This window comes from Medicago sativa, chromosome 4 (assembly GCF_051527215.1).
Source record: "Medicago sativa cultivar Bolivia chromosome 4, Bolivia_mono, whole genome shotgun sequence".
NCBI lineage: Eukaryota > Viridiplantae > Streptophyta > Magnoliopsida > Fabales > Fabaceae > Medicago > Medicago sativa.
The window spans coordinates 13,469,908-13,495,007 of record NC_140752.1 but is presented as its reverse complement, the minus strand read 5'-3'; the positions used below and the strand labels follow the sequence as shown (position 1 = coordinate 13,495,007).

The 25,100-nt window shown below is 32.1% G+C and overlaps 2 protein-coding genes and 3 pseudogenes across 2 annotated transcripts; all 5 read right to left on the bottom strand.

The window, feature by feature from the left end:
* Nucleotides 1–1,120: 1,120 nt before the first annotated feature.
* On the bottom strand, nucleotides 1,121–4,002 carry LOC146926483 (tubulin beta-1 chain). The gene is made up of 3 exons (XM_085758822.1): nucleotides 3,519–4,002; nucleotides 2,182–2,451; nucleotides 1,121–2,024 (listed from the first exon to the last, which is right to left on the bottom strand). The coding sequence occupies exons 1-3, from the start codon at nucleotides 3,910–3,912 to the stop codon at nucleotides 1,336–1,338; spliced, it is 1,353 nt and encodes a 450-aa protein (XP_085614948.1). The 5' UTR covers nucleotides 3,913–4,002; the 3' UTR covers nucleotides 1,121–1,335.
* A 2,370-nt stretch (nucleotides 4,003–6,372) lies between these two features.
* LOC146926482 (tubulin beta-1 chain-like) lies at nucleotides 6,373–9,183 on the bottom strand. The gene is made up of 3 exons (XM_085758821.1): nucleotides 8,700–9,183; nucleotides 7,417–7,686; nucleotides 6,373–7,317 (listed from the first exon to the last, which is right to left on the bottom strand). Exons 1-3 carry the CDS (start codon nucleotides 9,091–9,093, stop codon nucleotides 6,632–6,634), a joined length of 1,350 nt encoding a protein of 449 aa, XP_085614947.1. The 5' UTR covers nucleotides 9,094–9,183; the 3' UTR covers nucleotides 6,373–6,631.
* Nucleotides 9,184–16,638: 7,455 nt separating this feature from the next.
* On the bottom strand, nucleotides 16,639–17,171 carry LOC146926481 (cysteine proteinase inhibitor 5 pseudogene; annotated as a pseudogene).
* Nucleotides 17,172–19,324: 2,153 nt separating this feature from the next.
* Nucleotides 19,325–19,862, bottom strand: LOC146926480 (cysteine proteinase inhibitor 5 pseudogene; annotated as a pseudogene).
* A 2,719-nt stretch (nucleotides 19,863–22,581) lies between these two features.
* On the bottom strand, nucleotides 22,582–23,073 carry LOC146926479 (cysteine proteinase inhibitor 5 pseudogene; annotated as a pseudogene).
* Between the last annotated feature and the right edge of the window lie 2,027 nt (nucleotides 23,074–25,100).

Sequence of the window (25,100 nt, the reverse complement as noted above, 5' to 3'; positions counted from 1 at the left end):
ATAATAGTACATAATAGGTACTCAACCACTCCAATGAAGACCCTCTAACAAAATGTCTTAAATAGATCCCACCAATAACTATTTATTTAAGACACTATTATCTATTTTATCATATTAAATTGATTAAAATGTAAAGTTACAAAATTTATATGAACCGTAGTTTATTAAAAGATTGAAAAATAATTAAAGTTTGAAAAATAATTAATAATAATATTGCCAAATATTAAAAAATACAAATTATTTAAAATGATGATAAAATTACATGATCAAAACAATAACAAGTTTTCTAAAATCTAAAATTACATAATTAAAACAAACAATATTGCCAACGATACAATGCAGTAGCATTCTGGAAGTTAATATATACTATATTACATGGAACAAGAATGAAAAGCCAACGTTAAATTGCAACGGTCATAAATAAACAGCATAAAAAAAGCCAACGGTAAATTGTAATTGGGAAGCATAAAAAGTAACAAGGATTATTTTATTAAAATATGGTGTGGGACACATTTAAGAATGGGGTTTTAAGTGAGACCCTGGGTCTTAAGAGACCCTCAATTTTTTTTTGCCCAATGGCGGTACTATTAGGTACCAAGTCTTAATTGGTAAAGACACTGCCATTGGGGATGGTCTAAACAATCCATACACCTATTCTAAGAGAGACGTAGCATACATAGGTTAGCCCATAGGAAGCTAGTTGAATATCCTAGAAAATGGGAAAGAACCCTTTCATCAAAGGTAAGGATGGTTGTAACATGTAACCTTAAATAGCAACAGGTCACTAGAGAGAATCTCAACCCCTGTCAACATCTAAAATGGATCTTGTCCCCTCTCAATATAAAGGGAGAAAAACAATACAATAAATATAATTGGGACGAAACCAATAGAAGGAAAGTCTATTGAGAAACACATCCAATCCATTCTCAAACCATTTAAAGATCTAGGACGCAACATTAAGAAAGCTACACTCACCTAATAGTAACCTTTTCAGATGTTTGAAAACCAAAATTAGCCAAACCTTAGAGGAAAAGATCAAAGACAGAAGAAAGAATTCATAAAAACATGTCGTAAGATAAGCACAAGTATCTGAAAAATCAAACTTAAAAGAACTCCACAGTTGATAAATTCTACGATGGCAATCATTTTGAATCAAATAATCCAACAACAAAAAGTGATGCTTATAGAAGCTTTCTAAGCTGTCTTTCTCCACTACCAACAGGTCACATCAAAACAAATAAACCAAAATCAATTTTACACCATAGTAACTGAAATATAAAGAAACTAGTTTTAGTTTGAAACAGCAACATGAAGTTGCAGCACCTTCATTCAAAATTACATGTCATGTTGCCCATACTCCTCCTCTTCGCCTTCTTCCTCTCCATACTCATCCTCATCAGCGGTGGCATCTTGGTACTGTTGATACTCAGCAACCAGATCATTCATGTTGCTCTCAGCCTCAGTGAATTCCATCTCGTCCATGCCTTCACCAGTGTACCAATGCAAGAAAGCCTTTCTCCTGAACATAGCAGTGAACTGCTCACTCACCCTACGGAACATTTCCTGAATGGATGTGGAGTTCCCAATGAATGTTGAAGCCATCTTCAACCCTGTTGGGGGGATATCACAGACAGTAGACTTGACATTGTTTGGAATCCATTCCACAAAATAGGAGGAGTTCTTGTTCTGGACATTCATCATTTGTTCATCAACCTCCTTGGTGCTCATCTTGCCTCTAAACATGGCTGAAGCAGTGAGGTATCGCCCATGCCTAGGGTCAGCAGCACACATCATGTTCTTGGCATCCCACATTTGTTGGGTGAGTTCAGGGACACTCAGAGTCCTGTACTGCTGGGAGCCACGGGAGGTCAAAGGTGCAAAACCCACCATGAAAAAGTGAAGACGCGGGAATGGAATGAGATTCACAGCAAGCTTCCTAAGATCGGAGTTAAGCTGACCAGGGAACCTCAAACAACAGGTGACACCAGACATAGTTGCTGATATCAGATGATTCAAATCACCAACTGCACAACCACATAAATCAAACACATTACTCAACAAACACTATACAACCAAAAATAGATTAGTATTAACAAAAAAGGTCAATATAGAAAGGTCAAAAATATGACTATTTAAACAAAAGAGTCAATATAGAAAGCATAGAATAGATAGCTAACGTACAGCTTGGGTTGCTGAGCTTCAAAATGCGGAAGCAGATGTCATACAAGGCTTCATTGTCAAGAACCATGACCTCGTCTGCGTTTTCAACAAGCTGGTGAACAGAGAGAGTAGCATTGTAGGGTTCAACCACAGTGTCAGAAACCTTAGGAGAAGGGAAAACAGAGAAAGTAAGCATCATCCTATCTGGGTATTCTTCCCTGATCTTTGAAATCAAAAGAGTTCCCATTCCAGACCCAGTTCCTCCACCAAGTGAGTGGCATACTTGAAATCCTGCACACAACAATAAAACACACCAAACCAATTTCATAATCAGCCACAACACTTACATAAAAAAGCAAACAAACATTATGATCCCTTAGGCCAAATTTCAAAGACAAGGAAGTTAACAATTAACAGTTCATGTAAGTAATATAAATCAAATACCAATAACAGCAACAAGACATAAGTGTTTGCAACTCTCTCCCTAGAAAACCACACAGAAACTTACAACTACAACTTCATTTCATCTAAGAAAAACCAAACAAACCCTGACAAATCTATCAGCACTTCAAAAACAACGAAACCCTGAATTTCAAACAAGTTAAATAAAACCATACCCTGCAAGCAATAACAGAGCTTAATGAACACATACCCATTACAAGAATCACCCACAACTGTATAAAAACACATCAACACTTCAACTGCAATTTATTTTTGAAGGACACTTCAACTACAGCTTCATTGGTTCAAGCAAACACTAATAAATCCATCAACACGTTGAATCAACAACACCCCAAATTTCAAAACAAATCAGAAAACACATCAACACAACCCATTACAAAAATCACCCACAAAACTTTATGAACAACACATCAAAACTTCAACTAGGACTTCATTTTATCAAACAAACACGTAACAAATCGATCAACACTTCAAAACCAACACAACCCTGAATTTCAAAACAAGTTAGAAAACATATCAACACAACCCATCACTAAATCACCAACAAATCTCATTGAAAAAACACATCAACACTTCAACCACAACTTCATCACTTCAAACAAACACCAACAAATCCATAAATCCAACAAAATCAACAAAACCCTAAACGACCATATACCCATTACAAAAATCACCAACAAAACTCTAAAAAAACACTTCAATACTTCAAACAAACACTAACAAACTCAAATCCATCAACACTTCTTAATCAATGAAACCGTAAATTTCAAAACAAGTTAAAATAAACAAATCAACACATACCCATTACAAAAACCACCGACAAAACACTACAAAAACACATCAACACTTCAATAAAACCCTAAAATCACAAAAGTTCAAAAGAAAGAAAATTATACCCTGCAAGCAATCACAATTCTCAGCTTCTTTTCTCACAACATCAAGAACAGAATCAATAAGCTCAGCGCCTTCAGTATAATGCCCTTTAGCCCAGTTATTCCCAGCACCACTCTGACCAAACACAAAGTTATCCGGTCTAAAGATCTGACCATACGGTCCAGACCGGATACTATCCATAGTACCCGGTTCAAGATCCATAAGAACCGCTCTCGGAACAAATCTTCCACCACTTGCTTCATTGTAATACACATCGATCCGTTCAAGTTGAAGATCTGAATCACCGGTGTAGCGTCCGGTTGGATCGATTCCATGTTCGGCGCAAACCACTTCCCAGAATTTAGCTCCGATTTGGTTACCGCATTGGCCACCTTGGATGTGAAGAATTTGACGCATTTTGAAAAAGGGTTTTTCGAAATGAAATGACCTAGAAATGAAAATTTGTGAAGAAGGTTGAAATGAAATTTGGGTTTTCGTTTCTAGGGTGAGAGTGTGAGTGAGAGTGTGAGAGAGGGTTTGGTTTTTATAGAGGAAATGGGGTTTTTTTTTTTTTTTTTTGGTGCAACGGTTGGAATATTTTAGGGGGTTTTTATTTAGAAAATGGAAAATTGAATTTTGGGAATTTGAAATTTGAAATTATATTTGTTTTGGATTTTGAGAGGTAAAATATTATTTTAAATCGTTTTTTTTCCAACTTAACCAAAGGTGCTAGATTCGAATTCAGTCCAACTAAAGGCTTCGCATGTACGCATCTTTATTTTGCAGTTTTCTTTCAATGTTACTACTTAATAAGCACAAAATAACTTCAACCAACATCTCAAAATAAATTACAAAATAGATCTATGAATAATTTTATATCATTATATTTTAATGAAGAAAAAAAAAATTATTTGAATACTATTTATCAAGTATGGTCCGCGAAAGTGAAGAGAGAATATGTTTCCATTGTCACCCTTCTTTAGAGACACCAAAATATTGTTACTCTACAATAAGAGTGATATTTAGCTTAGAAAGATTGATCTGATTCACTAATAATCATTCTATGAATGTATGCTAGACAAAATAAAATATACATATCTTTATTTTAATCATGGAACAAAGCTGAAAACATTTCAGCAGCAACAACATGGGAGTCATGTGAATTTATTTATTAGTTTTGTCTTCCTTGTTGAATCTGTACTGTTTTTAAGAGATGCCATATTCGTATGGTCCACCTATTTTATTTTTCATTATATTGGATTAGTTAGATCTAACATATACATCATTTTGGCATATAACAAAAAATGGTCATAACAGCGTAATTTGAAAAAGAAATGTCTTGGGAAGACTCATTTATCTATAGCTAAATTCTAAGTTGTTTCCCTTAGTTGTCTTACTTTATTCTGGTTAGACAATTACAAATGCTTATTTTTCTTATGGTTGCACATGGCAGAGGGTCGATTACACAACCACTCAATAATTTCCTAATAACGTGTTAGTGATTCTGTTAATAAATAAAATCTAATGGTATCTTTGGATGGAGTATTTTGAAACACAATCTATATTTTGATATGAATTTGAGATTTAAAAATTTGAAAAATATATATAATTGGTGATTATGTAACAATTTAATCACAAGTAATGTGGGTTGTTTTGGGTACCAATGATTTACAAATAAATAGAAATTGATTGTTTCTTTTCCCATCCCATAGCCTCTCACGCGTCTAATGTAGTTCAGATTTTAGAATCTAAACTGCATAAAAACCTCCATAAAACCTCTAAAAACATGTTGAAATATTTCGGATTTCAGAATTTGAATATAGTGCGTGAGAAACTCATAGGGTGGAAAAAGTAATGGCAATAGCAATTTTGAGAGTATATTTTTCGGAGCCGCATTTAGATTGACCTAATCTTTGAGCTTATGAAAAAAATAGCATATGCAAATAAACAAGGTTTTATGTTAATTCGGAAGATTAACTAATGAAAATTGTATCTTTATAAGTTGTAAGTTTATTTATTTGCATTAGTTGTTTTGTATAAACTCCAAAATAAGTCGATTTATACAGACCCTAAGTGTAAAAGCTCGGGAGTGAAACACCCCAAAAAAACACGAGAAAATCCAGTATTTTCAAACAATTATACAAAGGAAGTACTTGAATCTCAAATGATTATTAAAAAAAAAAGGAAATGTTAACGAGTACCTCCGGGACACTCTTTAAGAGCTTGAAACCCAAAAAAAAAAAGGAAATACTTGCATTTATCTTCAAAAGCTATTGCTAAAAATATTAAAATGAAAATATTCACCGACTTCAGCCTCGAGTTGTGAATGAATAAATGAATTATTTGTAAATCGTATACTCAATTTATGAATGGCTTATAAAATGTTGAACGTGTATATGTTGAGTCATCTATATAATTTCAAATATAGTTTCTTTCTACATCAAGCTACTTGCACAAAGATATTTATCAAGTCGTATTGCCACACTCATTAGAAAGACCACTAGACAAACCATACACCTATTCTAATAGAGACGTAGCATACATAGGTTAGCCCATAGGAAGCTAGTTGAATATCCTAGAAAACGGGAAAGAACCCTTTCATCAAAGGTAAGGAAAGGAGATGGTTATACCATGTAACCTTAAATAGCAACAGGTCACAAGAGAGAATCTCAACCCCTGTCAACATCTAAAATGGATCTTGTCCCCTTCTCAATATAAAGGGAGAGAAACAATACAATAAATATAATTGGGACAAAATCAAACAGAAGGAAAGTCTATGTAGAAACACATCCAATCCATTCTCAAACCATTTAAAGAACTAGGACACAACATTAAATGACAAAAATTCAGAAGAACATGTCACAAGATGGGCACAAGTATCTGAAAAATCATTTAGCATTCAAACTTAAAAGAACTCCACAGTTAATAAATTCTACGATGGCAATCATATGAATCAAATATTCCAACAACAAAAAGTGATGCTTATAGAAGCTTTCTAAGCTGTCTTTCTCCACTACCAACAGGTCACATCAAAACAGAAAAACCAAAATCAATTTTACAGCATAGTAACTGAAATATAAAGAAACTAGTTTTAGATTGTAACAGCAACATGAAGTTGCAGAACCTTCATTCAAGATCACATGTCATGTTGCTCATACTCCTCTTCACCCTCTTCCTCTCCATACTCATCCTCATCAGCGGTGGCATCTTGGTACTGTTGATACTCAGCAACCAGATCATTCATGTTGCTCTCAGCCTCAGTGAATTCCATCTCGTCCATGCCTTCACCAGTGTACCAATGCAAGAAAGCCTTTCTCCTGAACATAGCAGTGAATTGTTCACTCACCCTACGGAACATTTCCTGAATGGATGTGGAGTTTCCAATGAATGTTGAAGCCATTTTCAACCCTGTTGGGGGGATATCACAGACAGTAGACTTGACATTGTTTGGAATCCATTCCACAAAATAGGAGGAGTTCTTGTTCTGGACATTCATCATTTGTTCATCAACCTCCTTGGTGCTCATCTTGCCTCTAAACATGGCTGAAGCAGTGAGGTATCGCCCATGCCTAGGGTCAGCAGCACACATCATGTTCTTGGCATCCCACATTTGTTGAGTGAGCTCAGGGACACTTAGAGTCCTGTACTGCTGGGAGCCACGGGAAGTCAACGGAGCAAATCCAACCATGAAAAAGTGAAGACGCGGGAATGGAATGAGATTCACAGCAAGCTTCCTAAGATCAGAGTTAAGCTGACCAGGGAACCTCAAACAACAGGTGACACCAGACATGGTTGCTGATATCAGATGATTCAGATCACCAACTGCACCACCACATAAAACCAAACACATTACTCAACAAACATTATAAAATCAAAAGCACAAAAGAGTCTATATAGAAAGTGCGAAATAGCAAAGCTTACAGCTTGGATTGCTGAGCTTCAAAATGCGGAAGCAAATGTCATACAAGGCTTCATTGTCAAGAACCATGACCTCATCTGCATTTTCAACAAGCTGGTGAACAGAGAGGGTAGCATTGTAGGGTTCAACCACGGTGTCAGAAACCTTAGGAGAAGGGAAAACAGAGAAAGTAAGCATCATCCTGTCTGGGTATTCTTCCCTGATCTTTGAAATCAAAAGAGTTCCCATTCCAGACCCAGTTCCTCCACCAAGTGAGTGGCATACTTGAAATCCTGCACACAACAATAAAACACACCAAACCAATTTCATAATCAGCCACGACACTATCGAAGTTAACCCCTTACATAAAAAAAGCACACAAACATTATGATCCCTAAAACCAAATTTCAAAGACAAGTTAACAATTAACAGTTCATGGTAGTAAAATAAATCAAATACTCATTAACAGCAACAAGTCGTAAGTGTTTGAACTCTCCCTAGAAAACCACACAGAAAGTTCAACTACAACTTCATTTCATATAAGAAAAACCAAACAAACCCTAACAAATCTATCAGCACTTTAAATAAAACCATACCCTGCAAGCAATAACAAAGGGCTAAATGAACCCATACCCATTACAAAAATCACCCACAACTGTATAAAAACACATGAACACTTCAACTACAACTTCATTAGTTCAAACAAACACTAACAAATCCATCAACACATAAATCAACAAAACACAAATTTCAAAACAAGTCAGAAAACACATCAACACCCATTACAAAAATCACCCACAAAACTCTATGAAAAGCACATCAAAACTTCAACTACAACTTCATTTCATCAAACAAACACTTAACAAATCCATCAACACTTCAAAACGTACACAAACCTAAATTTCAAAACAAGTTAGAACACACATCAACACAACCCATAAATAAATCAGAAACAAATCTCTATGAAAAACACCTCAACACTTCAACCACAAGACTTCATCACTTCAAACAAACACTAACAAATCCATAAATCCAAAAAAATCAACAAAACCCTAAATGACCACATACCCATTACAAAAATCACCCACAAAACTCCACAAAAACACTTCAACACTTCAAACAAACACTAACAAAATCAAATCCATCAACACTTCTCAATCAATGAAACCCTAAATTTCAAAACAAGTTAAAAAAAACAAATCAACACATACCCATTACAAAAACCACCGACAAAACACTACAAAAACACATCAACACTTCAATAAAACCCTAAAATCACAAAAGTTCAAAAGAAAGAAAATTATACCCTGCAAGCAATCACAATTCTCAGCTTCTTTTCTCACAACATCAAGAACAGAATCAATAAGCTCAGCGCCTTCAGTATAATGCCCTTTAGCCCAGTTATTCCCAGCACCACTCTGACCAAACACAAAGTTATCCGGTCTAAAGATCTGACCATACGGTCCAGACCGGATACTATCCATAGTACCCGGTTCAAGATCCATAAGAACCGCTCTCGGAACAAATCTTCCACCACTTGCTTCATTGTAATACACATCGATCCGTTCAAGTTGAAGATCTGAATCACCGGTGTAGCGTCCGGTTGGATCGATTCCATGTTCGGCGCAAACCACTTCCCAGAATTTAGCTCCGATTTGGTTACCGCATTGGCCACCTTGGATGTGAAGAATTTGACGCATTTTGAAAAAGGGTTTTTCGAAATGAAATGACCTAGAAATGAAAATTTGTGAAGAAGGTTGAAATGAAATTTGGGTTTTCGTTTCTAGGGTGAGAGTGTGAGTGAGAGTGTGAGAGAGGGTTTGGTTTTTATAGAGGAAATGGGGTTTTTTTTTTTTTTTTTTGGTGCAACGGTTGGAATATTTTAGGGGGTTTTTATTTAGAAAATGGAAAATTGAATTTTGGGAATTTGAAATTTGAAATTATATTTGTTTTGGATTTTGAGAGGTAAAATATTATTTTAAATCGTTTTTTTGTTTATTTAATGAAATGAGATATTATCCCAAAGTTCCTTTTCATTTTCGTTTTATTTCTACTATTTGTTTTCGGTAATGAGAGTTCAGAGTTCATTTTTTTTTTTTTAAGTAAACGTTGTTCATTGCATTTACTCATAATTTAGTGAATAATATATTATTTTTTTTAACGAGTCAAGTCGGTTTCTAAGAGAAAATGGCTTTCATAGTCTGGAATTTAGTCACAAATTAGGTAAAGTCTGATTAAGAATTGTCTCATCTAAAAATCAAACTTATGTTCTTCTGAAAAATTTGTTATTTAGTGGAGCTCATTAAACACTTGAATCTAATTGTTTAGTTAACAATATATTTTAATATATGATGATTGATAGATGGTTTGTTTGATGTTTTGACCAATTTTCTCTTTATCTCTTTGCTTCTTTTTGTTGTTACCTTCCTGAAAACTTCAAATGAAACACTAGAAAACAATTTTAGTAAGTAATGTTTATAAGTTGCCTCCCACAAGAGCGCTTTGTTTAAAGTCATTAGTTTGACCTTTGTTTCGTAGGGTTTATGATTTACCTTAGCAAAATGAAACCCTAAGGGGTTAAGGGTAGTAACCCTAGATGTTGCTTTTATGTTTCTACATTTGACGTGTGTACTAGTAGTTACTCTAAGATTTTTTTTCTTTCTCACTATCAACCATATTATCTCAATGGTTAATGGCCATGTGCCTATTTTTCACACCAAATATGGCTTAGACTGTAGCTAGAAATGGCCTACCAAGGATTATGGGAATTTCATTGTCTTCTTTGATGTTTCGGATGATAAGTTAGTAAGGATATTCTACAAATTTTAATAAAAAAATTAGTTTGTTCAATATCCCCAACACTTGTTCCAAGTCTTTTTATAAATAGGGTAAGGTAGGATGTTAACATTGAAGTAAAAACGAAAGTCACAAAAAGGGGTTTGAATTGTAACTTTTTGAAATTTTGGTTGCTTCTCAACTTCTAGTAGATATTCAGATCTGATGATTGATGTCCGTATCAGAATAAATTTGATATTGAAAAGATTGGATGATTGTGCTTGTTTCTGAAATATCAAATAAATGAGATAAGAGATATAAAATATGACACAATCAAGTTATTCTAGTTCACTCTAATTGGGTAAGTCCAGTCCATACAACTTGTGAAGTTATCCGATAATGGTGCTTAAGATAACCTCTCAAATGTTGCATTCTTTTCTCCTTTTTTTTGTGTGTATTTCACCTGACAAATTTTGGACAACCTCTTCAAACTTTAGCTACCACACAATATATGATCATTTCTTATTGAGATGATTTTTGCATCTTTCTCATTCAAAACTCTTTTGCAAGAGTTTGGAAAAGCTTCACTGAATTCATCATTTTGTTTAAAGAAAAGAACACTCTTGAATAGACATCTAATATGACAAAAACATATCCCCCCAAGAGACTAGCAATTTTATAGTTCCAAAGAGATTGTCTTGAAACAGTTCTAAAGATCTTTTTGCTAAAATAAAATCCTTATTTTGAAACATGCTTCAAATGTCCTATCCTTATCATAATTGATCTTATGAATACCTCTAACTATATAAAGTTTGGAAAGTTTTGAAATAGTATTCATGCTTACATTACCCACCTTTTGTGCCAAGTCCACTTATCTTTTTCAAGAGATAAGAAGCATGATTTAGTTGGCATCTCATCTAAAAATCAAAACATAAAGGTTTTGTAGAAGATGTTTGTTTTATCTCACAAATATTGGGTTCAAAGATAAATATAAAATATTCTCACATAATCGACAAATGTTTAACAAGTTATGCTTCAAACCTTCAACATATTACGCATCTTCTATTTTAACATAGTTATGCTTACCAAACATACCTTTACATTTGGTATGTGCCTTATCATTAATTTCAAAGGTGACAGGTCCTCTATTCTTCTTCTCAAATGATTAGAAGCGCGTCTTATCACCAATCATGTGTCTGGAACAACCATTGTCCAAAGACCAACCAAGGCTTTTGCCTTACACTTTGAGAAGACACCTGTAAGATAAATTAAAGGTTTCTTAGGTGCACATGACGAGGTCGGTCCTTATGTTGGTGTAAGCCCTAGAGGCCAATAATTTATGTTAAACTTATGTTATGTATCATGACTTTTATTATTAAATAAAATATGTCATTCTTTATTATAATTGTTGTAAGATTAATCAAATCCCTAGAATAGATAGTGCATGTAATGGAATATTCAATGTGACTTAATCATGAGATTACATTAACACAAAGAACTCTATTCTTAAAAGTGTTCATAGTCAAGCTTTAATATAAATCAGGATAACTATAAAGAGTATAGACTATTATGTATGTAGACTGATGACCACATTTCACGGCTCATGAATACGAGATATCATGTATATACATAGGTATAAATATTAGGAGTAATATTTATACTGTATTGACCCAACGTGAGAATACTACATAATATATTATGAAAATGTCATAAGATATTCTCATAATGATAATGGTGTATAACACTCTTATACCTGAAACCGCTATGATCCCTAGATGTGGACTCAAGTGCTTTATTTCCATTCAAACATTATCTGTAACAGGATGACCATAATGTTGGTTAATGGGCATTTGACGAATCATGCTAAGGGACATGAGTGTCCAAAATGAGATTTGTCCCTCCTTCATAACAGGAGATATATCTTTAGGTCTCTTAATGAAATATGACTGTAAAACTACATGGCCATGCCAAATTAAGTCAATATGAGATAGTGAGCTTATTCGTTATTCCATATATTTCAGGATCAAGAAATATAAATATTGAGCTATACAAGGGTGACACCATCTATGCTTTGCGTTCAATATAGATATGAGGATAAATGAGTAATTATACACATGAACATTGTCATGGAAAAGGTTTTGTCAGATCACTTGACATTCCTGTCGCTTGGATAACAGTGATGTGTTGCTAGATACCGCTCACTATTTATAATATTAAATACAAGATTTAATATTGTTGAAATTTGGGGCCTAACTCATCCTTACAAAACCGGCTTGTAAGGCGAGGATTGCCTCCTCTTTATAAACTCTTCTCAAGAGTCTTGTCTATCCGATGTGGGACTTGGGTTTTTCCCAATACACCCCCTCACGCCCAGCACTCTTTGGGCTTGGTGCGTGAATAGGTAGGTGGCCCTTGGGTTTTTCCCAATACACCCCCTCACGCCCAGCACTCTTTGGGCTTGGTGCGTGATGGTGCGTGAATAGGTAGGTGGCCCTTGAATTCGACAAGCTCTGATACCATGTTGAAATTTGGGGCCTAACTCATCCTTACAAAACCGGCTTGTAAGGCGAGGATTGCCTCCTCTTTATAAACTCTTCTCAAGAGTCTTGTCTATCCGATGTGGGACTTGGGTTTTTCCCAATAAATATCATTGCCAACGTTACAAAAACCTATAGGCCCACACACAATAGAACTGTCAAAAGGAGAAATATAAGTAAGACTTATAAGATGGGGTGCATTTAACAAATGCTAATTAGTTAGCGAAGGATGATGGGTTAATGGGCTTACAAAAGCTCAGTAATGATTATTTGACTTGCAGAGCACACAAGATGTTCTATAAATAGAACTCTTGTGCTGAAGTCAGAGTTACACGTTTTGAGAAACCCTAAAGGCGAAAATCAAACCCTATTTTTCTCTTAACCTCTGATTGCTTGGCTAGCACCAACGAGAGGATAACTGTTCGTGTGGACGAGCAGAGCCTTTGTTATGTTGCTTTGCTGTGATCGAAATTCTTTTCTGGGCATCAAGAGGTAACAATTCTATCACTAATTATGTCAAATTCGTAATGATCCAAGAAAAGGAAATTGAAAATTTTAATTTGCGCTGCCTATAATGATCTCGGTTTCCTTTCACCTTGATGATTAGTCTTATTAACTTTCTTTATGTTAAGAAAACACCCAATATAAACATGACCAATTCTATGCATAAATAAAATTACCTTTTTAATTTGGAAAATCCTACTCAGACCTTCTGAGTATGTTCAAATTAAGTAACTATTGTTTTTCTCATCTGAGTTCTTTTTCTAAGAAACCAAATAGTTTCAATATGTGCATATTTGTTGCAATATGTTTATTTTAATTTGTCATTGACTTTCTTACTTTCTGGTACAAAAATGTTTTCATACAACTTTGGTTTTTTAGTTACTTTCTGGTACAAAAAAGTTTTCATACAACTTTGGTTTTTTAGATTAGTCAAAACCAATAACAGTTTTACCAATCATTCCTGATTGAGATACAACAATATTTTGAAAAGTGATTGTTGACTTAACAAAACTTTTAAAATCAATTTTTAGATTATTAACTTCATTTTTATTAAATAGTATTTTCTCTTTGGTAATAAGAGGTTTTTGAATGTTTCGTTTTGGGTTGAATTTTATAAAGTTCTTTTTGATTTTCAGTTAAGTTGAAGAAGGAATCTTGCAAACAATGGACAAATTTCTTGGAAATGTCATGAAAAGAATGAAGTCTTTCTATTTCTTTATTTAAATCATCATTCTCCTTTTGCAAAGATAAACACTTGTTTGTTAAGAATCTCTCATCATTTATTAGATTTTCAAAATCATTTTCAAGTTGTTCATGAAGTAGGCAACAATTTAGCTTATTTACATCTAGAGCTTTCTCATCATCTGATTAAGCCTTGAGGCACCCCTTTGCTTATAATTCTTGATCTTATTTTGGTTCCTCTGGATCATCACATATAGCTAGCATTGACTTCTTCTTGAAGACATACTTCTTCTGCTTATTCAGAAGGTATTCATTCTTGTAATGCCCTAGCTTATTTCATATATAACACATCACTTGACTCTTATCAATCTCAGCTCTAAATCCATATTTTCTGAAGGGAAGTTTCTTCTTGAGTTGATATTTCATTTTCTTCGTTCTTTGAATTTTCCTTGATATAAGTGTTAGCTCATCTCTAGCTTATTCTTCGCAAAGTTATTGATCTTTCGGATTCTCCACGAGTTTAAAATTATCGACCACATCAAGGTGACTCTCAAAAGCTTTAAAGGAAATCATTTTGCCTTTCCTAATTGGTTTGTCTTCACTGAGTAGAACTTCATGAGCTCTAATCCTATCAACATTTTCTATTACAAGGTTTGGCTGTTTAGCAAGATGATTGAAATCATACATTTCTCCATCATTGGAGGGTGAAGTTTGCTCCTCTTGTACTTTTAATGGGAGATCTTCATCTTTAATTTCTCCGTTTGTTTCTTCCTTTGATATTCAAGGACTCATTCAATGCCGGAATTGGTACACACATCCTCTTGATCTTTGGAGGAGGGCTTGTAGGTCATGGTGTTTTGCATTTTTTGGAGCGGTGCCATGACGATGACTGAAATGAAACAAAAATAAAATAGTGGTAAAAATAAAATTTGTTAGGCATTATAGATATAATTTTAATTCAAAATATAGATATGATTACAACTTTAAATAAATTATTTTATTTATATGTGGACATGTGCCAAATGGATCACATGTGAAAGTTTTTTTTTTTTTTATGAGATGGAGTAGAATTTAATGTTTATTAAAAAGAAGTAGTGTCAAGTGTAATTTAGAAATCTTGAAAGTCTTTAGTTTATCATAAAGATAAAGATATAGATAGATATTATATTATCAAGGGTTAATGATGCTTTACCCCCTTAATATAGGCCATTTCCAGGTTTATCCCCTGTAAAAATTGTTTTTTTTGATTTACCTCTCTGTAAAAGTTTTTTTTCCAGAATACCCCCTAATAGGCCATACAAAAACCAAAAATTTTGTAAAAAATAAAAATAAAAATTCGTTTTTGTATGGCTTATTAGGGGGTATTATGAAGAATAGATATTTTACAGGGGGTAAATCGAAAAAAATATTTTACAGGGGGTAAACCCGGAAATGACCTATATTACAGGGGGTAAAACACTATTAACCCTATTATCAAATTCAAAAGATGGTTCATCACAACGCAAACGCATTGTTACCGGAGTACTATTTAATTTTTTTTTGTAGAGAGGTGGGTTTTCCGAAAGGTTTTTGAGAGGTGTTTGCTATTTAATTTGGTACTACTAGCATTGATATGGGTACTTCATACTCTATGTTTGCTCTTTATTGCGCTAATGCGTATAAATTATGAATAATAGTTTTTATGAATTTAATTTTAATTAAAATTATAATTAAAATCCTTGTCAAATTTTTTTTTAATTAAAATTATAAATATGGATATTTTACACATTAATATTGCAACAAACTAAACTTATCTTTTTCAAAGACAACAATGATATAATATAACAAATATAATATTCATTCAATAAGAAAATCGACCTATCCTTTATAAAAATATAAATAATTAGAGCTATCATTTTATGATGACGAACGAAATTGACTAGCGCATTAACACATTGTTAATTTGTGCTTTGACAGAACAAAACACTAGTCTTTTTTTCTTATAACATTATAACAAGGATCGGAAACCACGGTTGTCACAACTTTTCTTCTTCTTGATCTATTAAAGAGGGTGATTTATGGTCAATTTTGATCTGAAATCACCCCATCCGAATTGTTTTTCATTTCTTTTTTAGTTAAATAAGTGATTTTTCATATATTTTCAACTTTCTTTCGTTGGTTCTATGATTACGTCGTCTAGCACGACTTTGTTTATTTTAATTTTCCGTCTTTATGCGGTGTGTTTTTTATTTCACGTCTTAATGTTGTGTTTTATTTTATTCAGGTTGAAGGATTAACTTTGATCAAGTACAAATTTAATCAATGACTTTTGCATCTTCAATGTTGCAGGACCGGAAACATGAGTATTTCGGTGGCTTGAATATAGTCACATTTGTAAGTATATGTACTCTGTCGTTTTATATTATTAACTTGGATGCTATGAGTTTGTTCGCAGATTCATCCTTTTTATTTTTAACTATTTTTAATTTGTATTGTATCAATGTACTCTATCAATTTGAGTAAATTAATATCATTTATTTTTCTAAAAAACAAACCACAAGTTTATAGTTAAGCCAATAAAACATTGTGAATCTGGATTTTTTTTTTCTCGTTCAATCAAATAAATTTTTTTCCAATTTCAAGAACATTAATAATTTTCCCTTTCAAAAGCTAAAGCTAAGGTGAAAAAAAACCATTCGAATTTTCGAGAAAATCATAACAAGGAAGTATGCTCATAATCATAGCCTCATATTTAAATAGACGATCATATCATATAATTAGATCCATAATTCATTATGATATATAATACATAAAATTTTATTGGCATGATAATAAGGCATACATGAGAATGATGCTATAAAATCACAAAATATTTAAGCATTAACAGCTATAAAGGAAATGAGTTTCTTGAAATGCCCCAATGGCTTCTCATACACAATGGCTTCATAAGAGTTAGGCTTAGGATCAGATCCATGGGTGGCAGAAATTGTGAGACGGTAGTTAGTCCCTTCAACAACTTGTGATTCACCCTTGACAACCTTCTGGAACTTCAGGTCTGTCCTCTTTTGCTTGTCATACTCGGTCACAGCAAAGTTGGCGATTTCGATCACGTGTGGATCATTGAGGTCCTTGATGGGGCTATAACCACCTGGTAAAGCTTGATTCATGGCCGCAGAGGCCAACAAAACAAAGAGGAGAACAATAAGGGATTGAAATCTCATGTTGTTTGTATTGTATTGTTATCTTTTCAAACTTTAGAAATCGCAATGGTGTGAGTTTGCGTTAATCTGTTGGCTGTTTGGTTATATATATTGCATAAAAGTTATGCTAAGGGGGTAATATATCTTTTTACTAATGAAAATAAATCAAATTAATAAAAAAGTTTAAACTTGGTCAAAAAAATATTAAAAGTTTAATTTATTTTATGAAAATAAGTCAATTCACTTTTATTATCAAATACATTTATTTGAAAGATTTTATTGCCACATACATTGAATCTCTTTATAATATACTAGCAGAAAGACGGGCACTATCGTGCCCGTCTGTCCGCTCTTTCTACTGCGCTAATGTATGTGATTATTTTATTATGTTTGTTTATATAATTTAGATTTAAATTTTTAAATTTTTAAATATTAATGAAAATTATTGATATATTGATTTATAAACAAAATATTGTCAAGGCATATAACAAAATTATTTTTGAACTCAACATATTTTAGTTTGTCTGCATATAAAATTAAGATAAAATAATGATCATTTATTGTTTATTCTAATAGTAATTAGTAACATCATAACATAAATGTATAAATGACATGTTATGTAGAAGAAACATTGCTATAATTGCGATAAAATAATATCTTTAAAAACTACATTTTTCGTAAAATCTCCATCTTCTCCTTTTGTGATTTTATCGTCTTAGTGCGACGCTGTTTTGTTTGTCGTCTTTGTGCGACGTTGTTTGTCTTTTCCTCTTGTTCAAGTGTTTGTTCGATTCATATTGTCAGATCAGCTTTGATCCAGTGCAGACCCAACCAATGACTTTGGCGTCATCAACGTTGCAGATCCGGAGGCATGACTATTCCGATGATTTTAATATAGTCATATTTGTAGGCTTATGTACTTTGCCGTTTTATGCTATTAACATGAATGCTTAACATGAATGCTGTGAGTTTGTTCACAGATACATCCTCTTTGTTTTTAGCGAATTTGTATTGCATTCATGTACTTTATCAATTTAATGAATGAATGTCGTTTGTTTTGTGTCAAAAAAAAACCGCAAACGCATTGTTACTGGAGTACTATTTAATTGTTTTGTTGAGAGGTGGGTTTTCCGAAATGTATTTGAGAGGTGTTGCAATTTAATTTGGTACTACTAGCATTGAGATGGGTACTTCATACCCTCTGTCCGCTCTTTTATTGCGCTAATGCGTATAAATTATGAATAATAGCTTTTATGAATTTGATTTTAATTAAAATTATAAATATGGATATTTTACACATCAATATTGCAACAAACTAAACTTATCATTTTCAAAGACAACAATAACATAATATAACAACTATAATATTCATTCAGTAAGAAAATTGACCTATCCTTAATAAAAATATAAATAATTAGAGCTATACATTTTATGATGACCAATGAAATTGACTAGCGCATTAACACATTGTCAATTTGTGTGCTTTGACAGAACAAAACACTAGTATTTTTTTCTTATAACATTATAACAAGGATCAGAAACCACAGTCGTCACAACTTTTCTTTTTCTTGATCTACCAAAGAAGGTGATTTATGGTCAATTTTGACCTGAAATCACCCATCCGAATTGTTTTTCTTTTCTTTTTTAGATAAATAAGTAATTTTTCACATATTTTCAACTTTCTTTCGTTGCTTCTGTGATTTCGTCGTCTAGCACGACTTTGTTTATTTTGATTTTCCGTCTTTGTGCGGTGTGTTTTTTATTTCTCGTCTTAGTGTTGTGTTTTATTTGATTCAGGTTGAAGGATTAACTTTGATCAAGTACAAATTCAATCAATGACTTTTGCATCTTCAATGTTGCAGGACCGGAAACGAGTATTTCGGTGGCTTGAATATAGTCACATTTGAATGTATATGTACTCTGTCGTTTTATATTATTAACTTGGATGCTATGAGTTTGTTCGCAGATTCATCCTTTTTTATTTTTAGCTATTTTTAATTTGTATTGTATCAATGCAATCTATCAATTTGAGTAAATTAATATCGTTTTTTTTTGTAAAAAACAAACCACAAGTCTATAGTTAAGCCAATAAAACATTGTGAATCTGGATTATTTTTTTCCCGTTCAATCAAATAATTTTTTTTTCCAATTTCAAGAACATTAATAATTTTCCCTTTCAAAAGCTAAAACTAAGGTAAAAAAAACCATTTGAATTTTCCAGAAAATCATAACAAGGAAGTATGCTCATAGCCTCATAGTTAAATAGACGATCATATCATATAATTAGATCCATAATTCATTATGATATATAATACATAAAATTTTATTGGCATGATAATAAGGCATACATGAGAATGATGCTATAAAATCACAAAATATTTAAGCATTAACAGCTATAAAGGAAACGAGTTTCTTGAAATGCCCCAATGGCTTCTCATACACAATGGCTTCATAAGAGTTAGGCTTAGGATCAGATCCATGGGTGGCAGAAATTGTGAGACGGTAGTTAGTCCCTTCAACAACTTGTGATTCACCCTTGACAACCTTCTGGAACTTCAGGTCTGTCCTCTTTTGCTTGTCATACTCGGTCACAGCAAAGTTGGCGATTTCGATCACGTGTGGATCATTGAGGTCCTTGATGGGGCTATAACCACCTGGTAAAGCTTGATTCATGGCCGCAGAGGCCAACAAAACAAAGAGGAGAACAATAAGGGATTGAAATCTCATGTTGTTTGTATTGTATTGTTATCTTTTCAAACTTTAGAAATCGCAATGGTGTGAGTTTGCGTTAATCTGTTGGTTGTTTGGTTATATATATTGCATAAAAGTTATGCTAAGGGGGTAATATATCTTTTTACTAATGAAAATAAATCAAATTAATAAAAAAGTTTAAACTTGGTCAAAAAAATATTAAAAGTTTAATTTATTTTATGAAAATAAGTCAATTCACTTTTATTATCAAATACATTTATTTGAAAGATTTTATTGCCACATACATTGAATCTCTTTATAATATACTAGCGGAAAGACGGGCACTATCGTGCACGTCTGTCCGCTCTTTCTACTGCGCTAATGTATGTGATTATTTTATTATGTTTGTTTATATAATTTAGATTTAAATTTTTAAATATTAATGAAAATTATTGATATATTGATTTATAAACAAAATATTGTCAAGGCATATAACAAAATTATTTTTGAACTCAACATATTTTAGTTTGTCTGCATATAAAATTAAGATAAAATAATGATCATTTATTGTTTATTCTAATAGTAATTAGTAACATCATAACATAAATGTATAAATGACATGTTATGTAGAAGAAACATTTCTATAATTGCGATAAAATAATATCTTTAAAAACTACATTTTTAGTAAAATCTCCATCTTCTCCTTTTGTGATTTTATCGTCTTAGTGCGACGCTGTTTTGTTTGTCGTCTTTGTGCGACGTTGTTTGTCTTTTCCTCTTGTTCAAGTGTTTGTTCGATTCATATTGTCAGATCAGCTTTGATCCAGTGCAGACCCAACCAATGACTTTGGCGTCATCAACGTTGCAGATCCGGAGGCATGACTATTCCGATGATTTTAATATAGTCATATTTGTAGGCTTATGTACTTTGCCGTTTTATGCTATTAACATGAATGCTTAACATGAATGCTGTGAGTTTGTTCACAGATACATCCTCTTTGTTTTTAGCGAATTTGTATTGCATTCATGTACTTTATCAATTTAATGAATGAATGTCGTTTGTTTTGTGTCAAAAAAAAACCGCAAACGCATTGTTACTGGAGTACTATTTAATTGTTTTGTTGAGAGGTGGGTTTTCCGAAAGGTATTTGAGAGGTGTTGCAATTTAATTTGGTACTACTAGCATTGAGATGGGTACTTCATACCCTCTGTCCGCTCTTTTATTGCGCTAATGCGTATAAATTATGAATAATAGCTTTTATGAATTTGATTTTAATTAAAATTATAAATATGGATATTTTACACATTAATATTGCAACAAACTAAACTTATCATTTTCAAAGACAACAATAACATAATATAACAACTATAATATTCATTCAGTAAGAAAATTGACCTATCCTTAATAAAAATATAAATAATTAGAGCTATACATTTTATGATGACCAATGAAATTGACTAGCGCATTAACACATTGTCAATTTGTGTGCTTTGACAGAACAAAACACTAGTATTTTTTTCTTATAACATTATAACAAGGATCAGAAACCACAGTCGTCACAACTTTTCTTCTTCTTGATCTACCAAAGAAGGTGATTTATGGTCAATTTTGACCTGAAATCACCCATCCGAATTGTTTTTCTTTTCTTTTTTAGATAAATAAGTAATTTTTCACATATTTTCAACTTTCTTTCGTTGCTTCTGTGATTTCGTCGTCTAGCACGACTTTGTTTATTTTGATTTTCCGTCTTTGTGCGGTGTGTTTTTTATTTCTCGTCTTAGTGTTGTGTTTTATTTGATTCAGGTTGAAGGATTAACTTTGATCAAGTACAAATTCAATCAATGACTTTTGCATCTTCAATGTTGCAGGACCGGAAACGAGTATTTCGGTGGCTTGAATATAGTCACATTTGTATGTATATGTACTCTGTCGTTTTATATTATTAACTTGGATGCTATGAGTTTGTTCGCAGATTCATCCTTTTTTATTTTTAGCTATTTTTAATTTGTATTGTATCAATGCAATCTATCAATTTGAGTAAATTAATATCGTTTTTTTTTTGTAAAAAACAAACCACAAGTCTATAGTTAAGCCAATAAAACATTGTGAATCTGGATTATTTTTTTCCCGTTCAATCAAATAATTTTTTTTTCCAATTTCAAGAACATTAATAATTTTCCCTTTCAAAAGCTAAAACTCAGGTAAAAAAAACCATTTGAATTTTCCAGAAAATCATAACAAGGAAGTATGCTCATAGCCTCATAGTTAAATAGACGATCATATCATATAGGGTTAATTATGTTTCTAGTCCCTATAAAATAGCGACCTTGTAAGTTTAGTCCCTACTTAATTTTAATAGCATTTTTAGTCCCTATAAAAAAAAATTACTTATAATTTTAGTCCCTGCTAAAACAAAGTTTGATTAATTATCCTTAAACTCTTAAATTTTTGAACGATTTTTTTGAGACAAGATTAAAACACTATGAAAGGTTCGTTTACTAAAATTTAGAATTTTCTGACATGAAATGAATTAAATATGAATTTTTTAAAACGACAAAAGTTAAAGATAAAAAGTAATAAAATCTGGATGTAGAAATCAAATTTTGCGATAATTTTTTGCGGAAGAACTTTTAGTAATGTTCTAAACATGTCTGCAAAAAATTGTTCAAAAATTTAAGAGTTTAAGCATAAATTAAACAAATTTGAATTGAGTAGGGACTAATACTCAGTGCAGAAAAACAAAATTAGGGACTAAAAATGTTATTAAAATTAAGTAGGGACTAAACTTACAAGGTCGCTATTTTATAGGGACTAGAAACATAATTAACCCTATCATATATAATACATAAAATTTTATTGGCATGATAATAAGGCATACATGAGAATGATGCTATAAAATCACAAAATATTTAAGCATTAACAGCTATAAAGGAAATGAGTTTCTTGAAATGCCCCAATGGCTTCTCATACACAATGGCTTCATAAGAGTTAGGCTTAGGATCAGATCCATGGGTGGCAGAAATTGTGAGACGGTAGTTAGTCCCTTCAACAACTTGTGATTCACCCTTGACAACCTTCTGGAACTTCAGGTCTGTCCTCTTTTGCTTGTCATACTCGGTCACAGCAAAGTTGGCGATTTCGATCACGTGTGGATCATTGAGGTCCTTGATGGGACTATAACCACCTGGTAAAGCTTGATTCATGGCCGCAGAGGCCAACAAAACAAAGAGGAGAACAATAAGGGATTGAAATCTCATGTTGTTTCTATTGTATTGTTATCTTTTCAAACTTTAGAAATCGCAATGGTGTGAGTTTGCGTTAATCTGTTGGCTGTTTGGTTATATATATTGCATAAAAGTTATGCTAAGGGGGTAATATATCTTTTTACTAATGAAAATAAATCAAATTAATAAAAAAGTTTAAACTTGGTCAAAAAAATATTAAAAGTTTAATTCATTTTATGAAAATAAGTCAATTCACTTTTATTATCAAATACATTTATTTGAAAGATTTTATTGCCACATACATTGAATCTCTTTATAATATACTAGCGGAAAGACGGGCACTATCGTGCCCGTCTGTCCGCTCTTTCTACTGCGCTAATGTATGTGATTATTTTATTATGTTTGTAATTTAGATTTAAATTTTTAAATTTTTAAATATTAATGAAAATTATTGATATATTGATTTATAAACAAAATATTGTCAAGGCATATAACAAAATTACTTTTGAACTCAACATATTTTAGTTTGTCTGCATATAAAATTAAGATAAAATAATGATCATTTATTCTAATAGTAATTAGTAACATCATAACATAAATGTATAAATGACATGTTATGTAGAAGAAACATTGCTATAATTGCGATAAAATAATATCTTTAAAAACTACATTTTTCGTAAAATCTCCATCTTCTCCTTTTATTTTCCGTTTATTTAATAATTTAAGAAAAACCAGGTTCTCTTTATATATAAAAAAAAAACCACACTATCATAGTTTGTATAAGCAATTATAAACCAGCAAAGTCAAATAATCCTTAAAATTAATCGTAAACAATTTGAATCATAATCACTTATAAACCAGCAAAGTCAAATATAATCCATAAAATTAATTCACTTTGATTAGTTGTAATATGAAAGAAAAAGAAAAAAAACTTACAGGTTAATTCTGAATTCTGATGCAGAGGGCTGAGAGAGGTTGTGAAAAACTAAACAATGCGGGAACGAACTATTAACTGTGAGAACCCTACTTATTAATATTTAATATAGTGCTAACAAATCTTTTTCTAAAATATTTTGAGTCCTAATCTTTTATTAGAGGATTTAAAGTCCAATCTTTAACATTATTTTCTGCTCACGTTTGTTACTAATCTTTTTTCAGAAGATTTAAAGTCCAATCTTTAACATTATTTTCTGCTCACGTTTATTACTAATCTTTTTTTAGAGGATTTAAAGTTCAATCTTTAACAATAATTTTTGCTAACGTTTGTGACTAATCTTTTTTTTTAGAGGATTTAAAGTCCAATCTTTACCATTATTTTTTGCGCACGTTTGTTGCAATTGATCAAAGGCTAAAGAAGAGTAACTTATATTAATAGAATAATAAAATTATATGGAAATACTGTTTTTTGTGGAAGGGATATGAAAATACTTGGCAATATTTATCGGTTGTATTGAGGGGAACAACACAAATGTACAACATAAAATCGGTTGATAAAAAAGTAACATAAAGTTTTGTTTTGTGTTAGTTTTCTGTGAGTTTGATTTGTGGTTAACGGAGGTAAAAGAGGGTTAACGGGGACGATTAGTGACATGGATTAGTAATCCATGTGTTATTTTATAATTGGCTAACAGTAAGAACAATTCATATGGAATTATGCGTAAGTTTTCTCCTTAAACTAAAGTTATTCTTATCTATTTGTTACATGTGTTATTTGTATTTAAAATTAAAATTAAAAATTAAGGGTATTTTTGGAAAGAAAAGTCCAACCCAAAAGTGTGCTGAAAAGGGTGGTTTTCTTTATATATAGTATAGATAACATTTAATATTTTCTTTCAAAAAAAATTTAATATTTATATCCTCTTAAAAAATATTTAATATTTATTTATACCTCCTCTAAAATAAATATTTTTTTATTTATACCAATAAATAAAGGATATACACCCAATCCACAAAAATAAATGGTCCTCGAGATAACCTCTTGATAGATATTTTAGCAAGTGTACTAAAAATATATCGAAGTAATAAAATTTATAAGTTCGTATCCACAGGGACTGTTTCAATTTCTACTCAGCAAAAGCGTTAAAATAAAGGATGTATTAAATTCAATGGTGTCCT